Source organism: Mobula birostris, chromosome 10 (genome assembly GCF_030028105.1).
Source record: "Mobula birostris isolate sMobBir1 chromosome 10, sMobBir1.hap1, whole genome shotgun sequence".
In the NCBI taxonomy this organism is placed as follows: domain Eukaryota; kingdom Metazoa; phylum Chordata; class Chondrichthyes; order Myliobatiformes; family Myliobatidae; genus Mobula; species Mobula birostris.
This window is the reverse complement of record NC_092379.1, coordinates 33,306,247-33,322,122: the sequence shown is the minus strand read 5'-3', so window position 1 is coordinate 33,322,122 and position 15,876 is coordinate 33,306,247. Positions and strand designations below refer to the sequence as shown.

Below are 15,876 nucleotides of genomic sequence, written 5' to 3'. Positions count from 1 at the left end.
GACCACTGTGCATCACTGTTGGCCCTACACACCAGCCCCTGGGGATTGATGTTCACAAATTGCGTCAAAGTAAGCTAAGAGTTAAAAGTTGCTATGAAGCTGGTCAGGGTGAAGTCTGTAGGAAGGATCACTTTCACTAACTAGCAAACCTGCTGATTTAAACTACTGTCACCTTATCTTAACCTACTTAACCCTTCCTTCATCACTGAGCCTTGAGAAGTTAATCCAATTCAGTCTGTGCATATCCTATAATGAAGCAATTTTACAGCTGCCAGTTGCAGCTTGACTTCATTCAAACATGTACATGGGGTAGATATTTATCCATGGTCACAAGAGTTTAATGCATAACCCACAGAAGCTGCTTCTGAAATCTGGCTCCATTGTTTCCATGTGCACCCTGTCCTATCTTGTGCACTTAGACCATAAGACCATGAGATATAGGAGCAGAATTAGGCCATTTGGCCCATTGAGTCTGCTCTGCCATTCCATCATGGCTGATCCATTATCCCTCTCAACTCCATTCTCCTGCCATCTCCTCATAGCCTTTGATGCCTGACTAACCAAGAACCCATTATCCTCCACTTTAAATATGCCCACTGAGTTGGCCTCCACAGCCACCTGTGGCAATGAATTCCAGAGATTCATCACCCTCTGGCTAAAGAAATTCCTCCTTATCTCTGTTCTTTACAGCTAACAATACAAAAGGCCTGGAGCTGATCAGCTGTGATTATATTGAATGGCTGGACAGGCTTGATGGGCCGAGTGGCCTACTCTTGTTCCTACTGTGTTCCTTCGTGACTGAGGACAAATTTCTCACTGAATTCTTCAATGGGCTTCCACTGGCCAACAATGATCTCAGGGGTAAACCTTCTCCATTCTGGATTGAGAACTTCTTCAGTGAGCTTAATGGAGATGCGGGGAGTTCCTTTAGCCAGAAGGTAGTAAATCTGTGGAATTTATGGATGCAGACGACTGTGGAAGCCAAGTCATTGGGAATATTTTAAGCAGAGGTACTTGATTAGTCAGGGCTTCAAAGGTTAAGTGGAAAAGGCAGGAGAATGGGGTTTGAGAGGAATAATAAATTAGCCATGATGAAATGGTAGAGCAGACTCGATGGGCTAACTGGCCCAATTCTGCTCCAATGTCTTATGGTCTTAATCGTATGCACATGGAACATATCCTAAAAGCTGGAATCAAATGAATTTTGATGCTGATGAGAATTGTTGGTGCTCACTTTTCTCAGTCAGTACCCAAATGAACTCATATGAGTCCTGGTGGAGGTAGATGACTTGTTGGTCTCCTTCTCTGCCCAATCGTGCCCTCTTATCCACTGATCCCACCGCACTTAGGACAAGGCATCATCACTGTTGAATAAATTCATTGAGGCAGGATGCCTTAAGATAGCACTGGAGTGGGTAAAGTACCACAATAGGCCAGAGTGACAATGCCCAATCAGCCTGTGACCTACTGAATAAAACTGGGATCCATCACTTCATCCCTCCCACCTTATGCGACTCATTCACCTCCAATTACTTCCTGGGATCTATTCAATCCTGTCACCTCATAGAATCCACTCAACCTCTAGTTGTACACACAAAATGCTGGAGGAACTCAGCAGGCCAGGCAACATCTATGGAAAAGAGTAAACAGTCAATGTTTGGGCCAAGACTCTTCACCAGGCCTGCTGAGCTCCTCCAGCACTTTGTGTGTATTACTCAGTTTCTAGCATCTGCAGATTTTCTCTTGTTTGTGAACCTCTGGTTGCCCTGTTTTGCTGTAAGTTTGTCTCACTTCTGTACGTGGGAACCCCTCTGTCTAATTACCTCACCCCCCTCACTGCATAGGAGCCCCTCTGTCTGATTACCTCACCCCCTCGCTGCGTATGAACCCCTCTGTCTGATTACCTCACCCCCCTCACTGCGTATGAACCCCTCAGATTACCTCACCCCCTCGCTGCGTATGAACCCCCTCAGATTACCTCACCCCCCTCGCTGCATAGGAAACCCTCTGTCTGATTACCTCACCCCCCTCACTGCGTAGTAGGAACACCTGTGTCTGATTACCTCACCCCCTCGCTGCGTAGGAACACCCCTGACTAATTACCTCACCCCCTCGCTGCGTAGGAACACCCCTGACTAATTACCTCACCCCCTCGCTGCGTAGGAACACCCCTGACTAATTACCTCACCCCCTCGCTGCGTAGGAACACCCCTGACTAATTACCTCACCCCCCTCACTGCGTAGGAACACCCCTGACTAATTACCTCACCCCCTTCACTGCGTAGGAACACCCCTGACTAATTTGACTAATTACCTCACCCCCTTCACTGCATAGGAACACCTGTGTCTGATTACCTCACCCCCTCGCTGCGTAGGAACACCTCTGATTACCTCACCCCCCTCACTGCGTAGGAACACCCCTGACTAATTACCTCACCCCCTTCACTGCGTAGGAACACCCCTGACTAATTTGACTAATTACCTCACCCCCTTCACTGCATAGGAACACCTGTGTCTGATTACCTCACCCCCCTCACTGCGTAGGAGCCCCTCTGTCTGATTACCTCACCCCCTCGCTGCGTATGAACCCCTCAGATTACCTCACCCCCCTCGCTGCATAGGAACCCCTCTGTCTAATTACCTCACGCCCCTCACTGCGTACGAACCCCTCAGATTACCTCACCCCCCTCGCTGCATAGGAAACCCTCTGTCTGATTACCTCACCCCCCTCGCTGCGTAGGAACCCCTCAGATTACCTCACCCCCCTCGCTGCATAGGAAACCCTCTGTCTGATTACCTCACCCCCTCGCTGCGTACGAACCCCTCTGTCTGATTACCTCACCCCCTCGCTGCATAGGAGCCCCTCTGTCTGATTCTTCCTCAAGACCATATGCTCAGTGATATCTGTCACCATCACCAAAAGGAAATAGGCCACTGTTTATCTTTCACTCGTTAGATAAAAGCTTAACCGTGCATTTTTAATCCATGTTTAACATATTCAAATCCTTATATTTTTATTGCTAAGAATTGCTAACCTAAGCAGGTTTGGAAGCTGCCAGCAGAGGATGAGTGGCAAGTGTCTGTGAGGGAACTTGTACACAGTGTTAGTCACACGGTCGTTGCTTCAGCAATCTCTACTGTAACTTGTTAGTGCTGGTACTGTAATGGACAGTTTAGTTTCATTCGTCAGTTCCAGTACATCGTCTGTCCAGGTTCTATAACACAGGAATGCTGTTAAAGCTGAGCCCGAAGAAGGGGGGGGCTTCCATCAAAAACAGTCTAGTCTCTGACCCGCCTCTCAGGCCTGCAGCACCCGCTGCTTCCGGGCTTCGCCTAAATGCTGGTTGACTTGTCAGCCGGAGTTCCGGTTTTCACCTGTCTTCTGCTCTTCGACACAATCACAGAACTAATCTCCCCCACGATCTTCTCCTCTGAAGCGCGCTCCTCCTGGTAGACTGTTGTGAAGCCCACTTTAGGCATCTGCAGTTTAAAGAGTCGCTTTGTACCATCCTCGCTCTCCTGTTGCCCCTCCAAGTCGGTGTTGTTTTCATACCCCAGAGAGCTGGACTTGTTGCCAAGGGACAACTTTGGGAGCTTGAACTTGGCCGACTTGTCTTTGCTGTCTGTCTGTTCCCTATCATCCCCTGGGCTGCCCTTTGGTTTGGGGTCCTTACCTGTGGCCAACACATCTTTAGACTTGCCAGAAGTAAAGCCCAGTATGCTTTTAGACTTTGCGTGACCAGTATCCCCTCTCGAATCCTGGAATACCAACTCCGTCCTGGCAGTTGATGTTACTAGATTTGACATCTCCGTGTCCTCGTCGGACCCTGCTTTTTCACCGCTTTTCTTTTTGAACCCAGAGAAGCTGATTTTAGGTGCTTTGATTTTTGAACCCCTTACATCCCCTCTGTCAGCTCTAGGAGAGGAGGTCTTGAAGGACTGATCAGAATGGGCTTGGAGGCCTGCATCGTCCTTGGAAACAGACATCTCTGTTTTGACCAGCTGAAGGTTCAGTTCGTTGTCACTATCCCTGACCTTCTGATAGGGTGAGGAAAACTCTACTTTTGGAAGTTTTATTCTGCCCATCTTTCCGGGGCTTCCAGGCTCTTCGCTGTCCCCATTAATGTGAACTGCCTGCGCCTCCCCCGTCATTATATTAACAGCTGTTGCTTTAATAGGTGTGAAACTAACCTTTGGCAACTTCAGCTTCATTTTCGATTTCCCATCCAGGCTGTCTGGCTCATCAGTTTCCTCAACTCTGGCACCCTTTTTCCAGGAAGTTTGAATCTCCCAGTCTCCCTTCCTTGTTGAATCAACCGGCTCTCCATTTCTATTGAACTCCATGGTTTTACTCTTTGGCCACGAGATTTCAAAACTGGGCATCTTCACCTTGGACATCTTCAGCTTGGCCTCTGCACTGTCTGTCTCAGCCGGGCTTCCTTTCACAGCTGGTGACCTGCTGCGGTCCCTGGCCTTGGTTTTCACACGTTCCTCAGGACCTTTTGGTTTTGACACAGAAAAGCCAAGCACTTGCTTCCTGGTTTTGTCGGTTTTCAATTCTGCATCAGGTCCCTCAAGCCCCACACCTAATTTATAACTGACTTCCCGACCCTTTGCCTCAGCAATAGCTGTGGACGATTTCACCTCCCCTTGCTCCTTACCACTGGATAACTCCACTCCGACATTTGACATTTTATTTTTTAGCTTGCTTAGCACACTCTCCGAGACATCCCCTGCCTCCACCTGAACCTGGGGACCTTTAATGTCTATTTTAGCCCCAGAGCTGCTTCTATCTCCAGGTGTTCCTTGGACCTTCTCCTTGGAGGATCCAAATGAGGGCAATGTAACCTTGGGTACCTTCAGCTCAAGAGCGTCAGCATCAACCTCACTAAGAGTTCCTTTTCCCTCTGCGAGGGGCAGGTCAATGTCGTCACCTCCTGTTTCTATCCCAGCACATAAGTCACTGGTTTTAGGGGATGAGATTTCCACACTGGGCATTTTAAAGGGTACTTTTGTGGACATTGCTCCTGAACCAGCGATGTCTCCACCAGGCTTCTGGCCTGCTCTGATCTCAGCTTTATCTCCTGCAGACGTTTCATCTTTGGTAAAGCCAATCTCGACCTTGGGCATCTTCACCTTCAGCATCTGGAGCTTGCCCTCAGCGTCCACATCTGAACCCTCAACATCAGCCTCACCCTTCGACCTTCGGAATTCCATTTCTGAAACCTTCACATTCCCTGTCACCATTCCATCGTCATCTTTCCTGCTGCTCCCGGACATCCCAAAATCAGGCATGGTCAGCTTGGGCATTTTAAACCTAGAATCTGAGCTGTCAGAGCTAATAACTGGGGCTGAGATCTCACCCCTTCCTTCCTTTGCTACACCTTTGATTTCATGGTTAATAGTAGTGTCCTTGCCTTTTGGAAAATTGACATCCAGGTCAGCACCTGGTCCTTTCATCTTTGGAGCTGCGATAGTAACTGACGGAATCTTGACCTTGAACTTAGCTCCTTCGGAATCCCCTTCTGCCTGCCCAGACTCTCCCACTTCACCTTTCTGGTCTTTCCCAAGAGACAGGCCAAACATTTTCAGTTTGGACTCTTTGCCTTTTCCTTCCATGCCCTCCATCTCTATGTCAGCTTCCGTCTCGGCCGATTTTGACGAGATCCCAATTTTTGGCAGTTTCAGTTTCAGCTTGCCTCCCTCTGTTTCTGTTTCAGATTTAGTTGCCTCAGTTGTGTCCTCTAAGGCCTTGTCTTTCGATGTTGTCATTCGAATCTTGGGCATTTTAATGATCTTATCCTCTTGCCCTTCCTGTCCCTCTCCTCCCACCAGGTGAGATTTAACTTCCCCTTTCACTTTTGGCTTGGGTTTCTCCATGGGGACGCTGGCTTCCACACTCGTCTCTGCTCCCGCTCCAGACAACCCGAAACTCGGCAAGGTCACCTGAGGCATCTTTAGCTTAAATCCAGCCCCCGACTCCTCAGTGTCAACTTTGAGGTCAGAGGAGTCGCTAGAGGCCCTCTTGTCTTTGGAGCGACTGAAGTTAATATCGATTTCGGGAGCTTTAAATTTTGGTGGCGAGATCTTTGGCAGTGTAAAACCAGGCATCTTAAACCTTTCCTCTGCCTCAGGTCCTTCAACCTCAAGGAGGGAAGCATCCATATCGATGTCTGCATCTGATGGTTTAACTTTCGGGAGAGAAATGTCAATCTTGGGCATTCTTGCTTTGAAGCTCGTACCCTTGCCGTCAGCATCATCAACATGGTGACCCCCACCTACTCCTGGGCTGCAGGTGTCTTCTCCTGGTTCTTTATCCTTTGAACCAGACACCCCAAACTTAGGCATTCCCAGCTTGGGCAACTTCAGTTTGAAGGCTGCATCATCAGCTTCAGAGCTTATCAAGGTGGCCTCACCCTCCACTCCCCTAACAGTGGCATCCATCTTGGGCATGGGAAAACTGAGGTCAACTTCAGGTGCCTTTACCTTAGGCATTGAAATGTCAATTGCTGGCATCTTCATTGATGGGAGCTTCTGTTTCCCCTCGGGATCGACCACTTCTGCATCGACTTTCACTTTTGGAATCTTTAACTCCCCCCCATAAGTTTTCAGGTCCACTTCCGAAACGTCAACCTCTGCCCCTGGCCTCCTTATCTCGGGCACCGAGATTCCAATCGAGGGCATCTGTACTTTGGGAATTTTCAGCTTGCTGCCAGACCCATCTGCTTCTGCACTCAAGGATCCTGTTTTGGCCTTGACTTCAGGAGACCTTCCACTAGGGATTGGGATATCCATGTCCTCTTCATATTTTTTGGAAGTCCCAAAAGAAGGCATTTTGATCTTTGGCATCTTAAACCTTCCCTCCTTTCCTTTCAGCTTTACATCGTCTATATCTACATCTCCTTTGACACCTGAGTCGAGAGCCTTCCCTTTGGCCTGGACTTTACCTTTTCCCTCAACATGGCTGACCTTCAGCTCAACTTCCGGCATGTTCCCATCTCCCCCCACCTCCTCTTTACTTTTCAAATCGAACTTTGGGAGGGATATTTTGGGCATCTTCACTTTAGCATCGGGCCCTTCCACCTTAATCCCACCACTGTCAGCTTTGGAATCCTCCTCGGTGGAGAAAGGTGACTTCACTGATGGCAGGTTTATATCAACTTCTGGGACCTTAACCTGAAGAGCTGACGTGTCGATTGTGGGTAGTTTCACCGAAGGCATCTTCACTTTTGTTTCTGCATCTTCCACTTCAATTTTCCCCTTTGAGATCTTTGTTTCCCTTTTGACATCAGTCTCTGCTGTTGGGTCAGACACCTCCGCCTCACTCGGTCTCATTTTGGGTAGAGCTACTTCACATTTAGGGATTTTAAGTGCTGGGCTTTTTGCATCAGCATCTGTCTCCTTGGCTGCCTTCACCTCTGCTCCAGCCTCTTTACCTTTAATGGAAATATCAAACTTCGGAAGTGATACCTTTGGGATGTGAAGAGTGACCTCAGGTCCTCCCATGGTAGCCTTTGGCACGTCGCTGGCTACACCGGTCTTTGGTGACTTGGTAGCAGCAACTAATTCAGGAGCATCTGCTTTTCCTTTGGGAAGGCAGACATCGACTTCAGGGACTTTGACCTTGAATGCTGACAGATCAACAGTGGGCATTTTAGAGCCGCCTTTGGGGCTGCTCGGTTCAGCTTTTGCCTCTTTGCTGCTAGGTGACATACCGAATGACGGGAGCGAGACTTTCGGCACTTTCAGCTGCAGCTCAAAGCCTTCTAAGCTCGATTCGGATGGTTGGTCCCCACCTTTAGGAGCCTTGACACCTCCTTCAGCAGCCTGGACCTCAGCTCCCCCTGATGGAAGATGAATGTTAACATCAGGAATCTTCACCTTAGGTGCAGATATGTCCAGAATGGGCATCTTGACACCGGGCAGTTTCCCCATAGTGAAACCTGAATCTTTGACCTCAGCGTCCACAGAAGTTCCCATCTCCACTTCTGCAGGTTTCATTCTTGGGACAGCGATCTCAAACTTGGGCATGGTTATCATGGGAGGCTTGGGCTTGGCATCCTCTCCGTCCAGGTCTACTTTGGCACCTGCCTCCACTTCTTTCCCGCCGGTTGACAACTTTGGGAGGGAAACTTTTGGTACTTTCAGCTTCAGGTCGAATCCCTCCGGCTGCTGCCCAACCCCCGACACTTTTGCTGTTTTCCCATCTGGTATGGCAGCTGACCTAGAGACATCTGCCTTACCCACCGGAAGCTGAACATCTGGGAGAGTGACTTTGGGCACTGCGATGTCAATGGTTGGCAATTTCACTGATGGGAGCTTCATTTTGGCCTCATGATCTTCCAACTGAGGGCCCTTAATATCAAGTTTAACCTTGGAAACATGCACCCCAGACACCCCAGCTTCTGTCTTTGGCATGGGAACATCAGCTCGGGCCTCGTCTAGTTTCACTTTAGGCATAGAAACTTCAACCTTTGGCATCTTTATCACAGGGCCCAAAGCCTCTGGAGCTGCCTCTGCCATGCCTTCTTTACCCTTGGCAAAGATGCCAAATTCTGGCAGTGAGACCTGGGGCATCTTCAGTCTTGCTTCGGGTCCCTCGATGGTGATTTTAGACTTCTGGGCATCAGCCTTTGCGGTCCCAGAGTCCCGCGGCCCAGATCTAACAGTGGGGAGTTCTACTGCAGCCTTTTGTAGACTGATATCAACATCTGGTACCTTGGGGGCTGAGATGTCAATTGTCGTGACCTTCTGTGCAATTTCTTTGATCTTTCCTTCCAGTCCAAGTGTCTTAGAGCTGCCGACAGCAATCTCAACCCCAGATATGGTTACATCTTCTTCGCATGGCTTTATTTTCGGTACAGAAATGTCAATGGCAGGCATTTTCAGCTTGCCCTCTGACTCTTCCACTTGACCTCCTGCCTCCTTGCTCTCCCCTTTGTGTTTTGCACCCACTGTGTCCGTTCCCTCCACACCTTTCAGTTCAAGCGAAGGCATTTTTACCTTAAAGCCGGGTCCTTTTGCACCAACTTCCCCTTCAGCTGATGGGCCTTTGACATCAACGTCAGCCTTCGGTAATCCAATATCTAGTTCAAGCTTTGGAGCTTGCACTGGGAGCCCCAGCAGTAACTTGCTTTCAGCTGCCTTTCCATCAGCCAAGACTCCCACTTTCACAGAATCCTTCAACTCCACTTTCGCCTTTGGACTTGGAGCTTCCATCTTTTCCTTTCTCGTCAGGTCAAACGAAGGCATTTTAATTTTTTTCTTCACCTCCTGGTCCTCCTCTGTGACCTGCCGTGGTTTTGCCAAGACAGTAGCTTTCTCCTTTGGTTCCATGCCAACCTCAACTTTGACCTTTCCAGGATCACTCGCACGGAATCCTGGGAATCGGATCCTCTTCTTCTTGCCCTTAATCTGCCCCTCTCCAAAGGAAAGTTCAGCTTCCACCTCAGGATGTCTCACCTTGCCTTCACCTTTCAAAGCTGCCTCATCTTTGGGAGAGGTGATACTCAATCTTTTAAACCTGGAGAACTTGGGGAAAGCGAACTCCACATCCACAGGCACATCTAGTTCTACAGCTGCCTCGTCTTTGCTGAGGATCCTTCCCTTCATCAGCTGCTTGGTCTTCTTCACAGGTGAGATGCTCTTGACACTCTAAACAGAGACACAACATCTGTCATCAGAATTCAGCTACAGTATCACACAATAACATTGGAGATGGTCAACATTGGGTAAAGTTTACCTGGAACATTAAACCAGAGGAACAGGCAGAATGGTCACAGGAATGAAAGGGTTAACATATGAGGAGCATTTGATTGGTTCTGGGCCTGTGCTCTTTAAGGCCATAAGATAAGGCCATAAGGCCATAAGGAGCAGAATTGGGCAATTTGGCCCATTGAGTCTGCTCCATCATTTCATCATGATTGATCCAATTTTCCTCTCAGCCCCAATCTCCTACTTTCTCCCCATATCCCTTCATGCCCTATCAACCTCTGCCTTAAATATACATAGAGACTTGGCCTCCACAGCTGCCTGTGGCAACGAATTGCACAGATTCACCACTCTCTGGCCAAAGAAATTCCTCCTCATCTCCATTCTAAAAGAATGCCCCTCTATTCTGAGTCTGGGTCCTCTGGACTTAGACTCTCCCACCATAGGAAACATCCTCACCACATTCACTCAATCAGAGCCCTTAACCATTCGATAGGTTTCAATGAGGTCACCCCTTATTCTTCTGAATTCCAGCAAATACAGGCCCAAAGGCATCAAACGCTCTTCACAGTTCAATCCTAGAATCATTCGCGAACCTCTTTGAACCGGCTCCAGTTTCAGCACATCTTTTCTAAGATAAGGGGCCCAAAACTGCTCACAACACTCCAAGTGAGGCCTCACCAGTGCTTTATACAGTTTCAACATTACATCCTTGCTTTTATATCCTAGTCCTCTTGAAATGAATGCATTACATTTGTCTTCCTCAACACAGAATCAGCCTGCAAATTAACCTTTAGGGAATTCTGCACAAGGACTCCCAAGTCCCTTTGACCCTAAGTTTATTGCATTTTCTCTCCATTTAGAAAATAGCCAACCCTTTCATTTCTTCTGCCAAGTGCACGACCATACACTTCTCGATATTGTATTCTATCTGCCATTTCTATACCCATTCTCCTAATCTGTCTAAGTCCTTCTGTAGGCTTTCTACTTCCTCACACCACACCTCTCTTCATATTGTCTGCAAACTTTGCAACAAAGCCATCAATTCCATCATCCAACCTCATTGAGATCTGACATAAAAAGAATCAGTCCCAACACAGACCTTCGTGGAACACCACCAGTCACTGACAGCCAGTCAGAAAAGGCTTCCGTTATTCCCAATCTTTGCCTCCTGTCAGTCAGCCACTATTTTATCCATGCTAGAATCTTTCTTGTAATACCATGGGCTCATAGCTTCTAAAGCAGCCTCATGTATGGCACCTTGTCAAAGACCTTCTGAAAATCCAAGTATACAATATCCACCGATTTGTACATACACTAACCCTATGACGAAGGGTTCCGGCCCGAAATGTCAACTCATTGTTTCCACTGATGCTGCCCAACCTGCTGAGTTCCTCCAGCGTGCTGTGAGTGAAACTGTATAATCTTCCTAGTTCTGGCCTCACTAGCACATGGCACGTGTAGCAATCCTGAGATCACAACCCCAGAGGTCCTGCCTTTTAACGTAGCACCTAACTCTCTGAATTCCCCCTGCAGAACCTTGTCACTCATCCTACCCATGTTATTGATATCTACATGGACCACAATTTCTGGCTGTTCACCCTCCTGTTTAAGAATGCTGTGGTCTTGAAATGAGATATCCTGGACTCTGGCATCCAGCAGAAATCTCATTCTTGCCCATAGAACCTCCTGTCCATTCCCTTAACTAACAAATCCCCTATCACCACAGCGTACCTCTTCTCCTCCCAACTCTTCCCTTCTGAGTCATAGAGGTAGACACAATGCCAGAGACCCAACCAGGTAGGTTTCAGAGTGTTGAAAGGACTAGATAGGGTGGATGTGGATAGGATGTTTCTATATTCAGAACTAGAGGACACAGCCTGAAAACTGAGGAGAAACCTTTTAGCGCAGAGGTGAGAAGGAATTTTTTTAGCCAGAGAGTAATGAATCAGTGGAATGCTCTGCCACAGACTGCGGTGGAGGCCAAATCCATGGGAATATTTATGGCAAAAATTGATTGTTTCCTGATCGGTCAGGGCAACAAAGGATATGGTGAGAAGACAGGTGTATGGGGCTGAGTGACCATAAGACGATAAGATATAAGATAGGAGCAGAAGTAAGCCATTTGGCCCATCGAGTCTGCTCCGCCATTCAATCATGGGCTGGTCCAATACTTGCAGTTATCCCCACTCCCCTGCCTTCTCCCCATATCATTTGATGCCCTGGCTAATCAAGAACCTATCTATCTTTGCTTTAAAAACACCCAATGACTTGGCCTCCACAGCTGCTCGTGGCAACAAATTCCACAGATTTACCACCCTCTGACTAAAGTAATTTCTCCGCATCTCAATACTAAAAGGACGTCCTTCAACCCTGAAGCCCTAAACTCTGCTACTATGGGAAATAATTTTGCCATATCTAATCTGTTCAGGCCTTTTAACATTTGGAATGTTTCTATGAGATCCCCCTCCCCTCATTCTCCTGAACTGCAGGGAATACAGCCCAAGAGCTGCCAGACGTTCCTCATACGGTAACCCTTTCATTCCTGGAATCATTCTCGTGAATCTTCTCTGAACCCTCTCCAATGTCAGTATATCCTTTCTAAAATAAGGAGCACAAAACTGCACACAATACTCCAAGTGTGGTCTCACAAGTGCCTTATAGAGCCTCAACATCACATCCTTGCTCTTATATTCTATACCTCTAGAAATGAATGCCAAAATTACATTCACCTTCTTCACCACAAACTCAACCTGGAAGTTAACCTTTAGGCTATCCTGCACAAGGACTCCCAAGTCCCTTTGCATATCTGCATTTTGAATTCTCTCCCCATCTAAATAATAGTCTGCCTGTTTATTTCTTCCACCAGAGTGCATGACCATATACTTTCTAACATTGTATTTCATTTGTCACTTCTTTGCCCATTCCCCTGAACTATCTGTCTCTTTGCAAGCTCTCTGTTTCCTCAACACTATCCGCTCTCCACCTACCTTTCTATCATCGGCAAACTTAGCCACAAATCCATTAATCCCATAGTCCAAATCATTGACATACATCATAAAAAGCAGCGGTCCCAACACCGACCCCTGTGGAACTCCACTGGTAACCGGCCGTCAGCCAGAATAGGATCCCTTTATTCCCACTCTCTGTGTCCTGCTGATCAGCCCGTGCTCCACCCATGCTAGTAACTCCCCTGTAATTCCATAGGCTCTTATCTTGCTAAGCAGCTTCATGGGTGGCACCTTGTCAAAGGCCTTCTGAAAATCCAAGTACACCACATCTACTGCATCTACCCTGATTGTAATTTCCTCAAAAAAATTGCAATAGGCTTGTCAGGCAGGATTTTCCTTTCAGGAAACCATGCTGGCTTTGGCTTATCCTGTCATGTGCCTCCAGGTACTCCGTAATCTCATCCCTAGCAATCGATTCCAACAACTTTCCAACCACTGATGTCAGGCTAACAGGTCTGTAGTTTCATTTCTGTTGCCTCCCACCCTTCTTAAATAGTGGAGTAACATTTGCAATTTTCAGTCAACCAGTACAATGCCAGAATCTATCAATTCTTGAAAGATCATCGCTAATGCCTCCGCAATCTCTCCAGCTACTTCCTTCAGAACCCAAGGGTGCATTCCATCAGGTCCAGGAGATTTATCCACCCTCAGAATTCAGCTTCCTGAGCACCTTCTCAGTCATAATTTTCTTTTTTTTTGTAATTTATTTTTTATTGAAGTTCATCATCAAAATCCCAGTCGTAATTTTCAGTGCACATACTTCACTTCCCTGACACTCTTGAATGTCTGGTATACTGCAGATGTCTTCTACTGTGAAGACTGGTGCAAAATACGCATTCAGTTCGTCTGCCATCTCTGTGTCTCTCATTACAATATCTCCAGCATCATTTTCTATTGGTCCTATATCTACCCTTGACTCTCTTTTACCCTTTACTTAAAGAAGCTTTTGGTATCTTTTTTGATATTAGTCTGCAGCTTCCTTTCATAATTCATCTGTTCCATCTTAATGAACTTCTTAGTTTCCTTCTGCAAGTTTTTAAAAGCTTCCCAATCCTCTATCTTCGCACTAGCTCAGGCTTCCTTGTATGCCCTCTCTTCTGCTTTTACTTTGGCTCTGACTTCACTTGTCAGCCATGGTAGTGTCTTTCTTCCATTTGAAAATTTCTTCTTATTTGGAATATATCTGTCTTGCACTTCCCTCATTTTTCACAGAAACTCAAGCCATTGCTGCTCTGCTGTCCTTCCTGCTAGTGTCCCTTTCCAGTCAACATAGGCCAGATCCCTCTCATGCCATTGTAATTTGCTTTATTCCACTGAAATACCGACACATTGGATTTTAGTTTCTCCTCAGATTTCAAAGTGTACTCAATTATATTGTGATCACTGTTCCCTATGGGTTCCTTAACCTTACGCTCTCTTGTCATCTCTGGATCATTGCACAACACCCAATCCAGCACAGCCGATCCCCTAGTGGGCTCAACAACAAGCTATTCTAAAAAGACTTCCCTTAGACATCCTACAAATTCTCTCTCTTGAGGTCCAGTACTGACCTGGTTTTCCCAATCCACTTTCATGTTAAAACTCCCAATGTTATCATGACATCGCCTTTCTGTCACCCCCTTTCTATCTCCCGCTGTAATTTGTAATCCACAACCTGACTGCTGTTTGGAGGCCTGTATACAACTGCAATTAGGGTCCTTTTACCCTTGCCATTTCTTAACTCAACCCATAGAGACTCTACACCTTCCAATCCTATCTCATCCCTTTCTAATGATTTAATATTAATTGTTATACACAGGGCCACACCACCTCCTCTGGCTGCTAACCTGTCTTTCTGATACACCGTATATCCTTGGACATTCAGCTCCCAAAGGCAGACATCCTTTAGCCAAGTTTCAGAGATGACCACAACATCATACTTGTCAATCTATAGCTGAATTTCAAGGTTATCCATTTTATTTCTTATGCTGTATGCATTCAAATACAGCACTCTCAGTCCAGTATTTGTTGCTTTCTGTTTTAATTGTACCATGCCTCTATTGCCCTGTAACTCATCCCACTGGCTGATTATGCCTCATCTCCTGCCTGTTCTTTCTATCATCTCTGTTGCACGCTATTGTTGATTTTTTTTTTTTTGTTTTCTTCTTCCTCAGCCCTATAACTCCGGTTCCCATCCCCCTGCCAAATCAGATTAAACCCTTCATAGCAGCTCTATTAAACCCGCCTGCTAGGATATTGGACCCCTTTGGGTTCAGGTGTAACCTGTCCTTTTCGTACAGGTCGTAACTCCTCCAGAAGAGGCCCCAAGGATCCAGGAATCTGAAGCCCTGCCCCCTACACCAGTCTCTCAGCCACACATTAATATGCTTGATCATGCTACTCTTAAGCTCGTTGGCACAGTGAGATCCAGGATCAGCCATGATGGAATGGTGGAGCAGAGTTGATGGGCTGAATGGCCTAATTCTGCTCCTATGTCTTACGGTCTGTGGTCCCTCTGTTAAGTCATTCCGCCCAACAGTATCCAAAGTTGTTGGGGGGGGGGCGCGGATGGCCACTAGAGTACTCTGAACTGGCTCCTTAACCCTTCTCCCATTCCTGTGTCCTGCGCTTTGGGTGTAACTACCTCTCTACATGTCCTATCTATCACTGCTTCAGCCTCCCGAATGATCAGGAGTTCATCCATTTCCAGCTCCAGCTCCTTCATGCAGATAGTTAGAAGCTGTGCTTCTTGCAGTTGTAGTCATCAGGCACTGGAGGTCTGCCTGACTTCCCACATCCTGCAAGAGGAGCATTGCACTATCCTGCCTGTCATCTTTACCCAGTTGAAGAGAAGGAAAAAACTTGAGCTTTTCTCTCCTTTCCTTTCTCTGAGTGAAACCTCTCTTCACGGAAGCCTCGAAGATGATGTCCACTGCATTTGCCCCTGCCTTCCTTTCACTTGTAGTGGTTAGCGCAATGCTTTCCAATCCCAGCGATCACTAATTGGGGTTCAATTGTAGGTTCTCCCAGTGTTCACTTGGGGTTGCTCGGGGTGCTCTGGTTTCCTCCCACTTTGTACAGGTTAGGGTTAGGATCAGTAAACTGTCAGCCTGCTCTGTTGGAGCCAGAAGCATGGTGACACTTTCAGGCTGTCCCCAGCTCATCCTTCAGCTGG

General features: G+C 47.2%; 1 protein-coding gene across 6 annotated transcripts in view; it reads right to left on the bottom strand.

Annotated features, from left to right (window-relative positions):
- Positions 1-2,752: 2,752 nt before the first annotated feature.
- LOC140203944 (uncharacterized) overlaps positions 2,753-15,876 on the bottom strand; it is a 290,949-nt gene continuing 277,825 nt past the window's right edge. For all 6 annotated transcript variants that reach the window (XM_072270124.1, XM_072270127.1, XM_072270130.1 and 3 more), the window contains one exon: positions 2,753-9,654. In XM_072270124.1, coding sequence (XP_072126225.1) covers positions 3,334-9,654 — 6,321 coding nt within the window. In that variant the 3' untranslated portion in view covers positions 2,753-3,333. The remainder of the gene's footprint in view (positions 9,655-15,876) is intronic.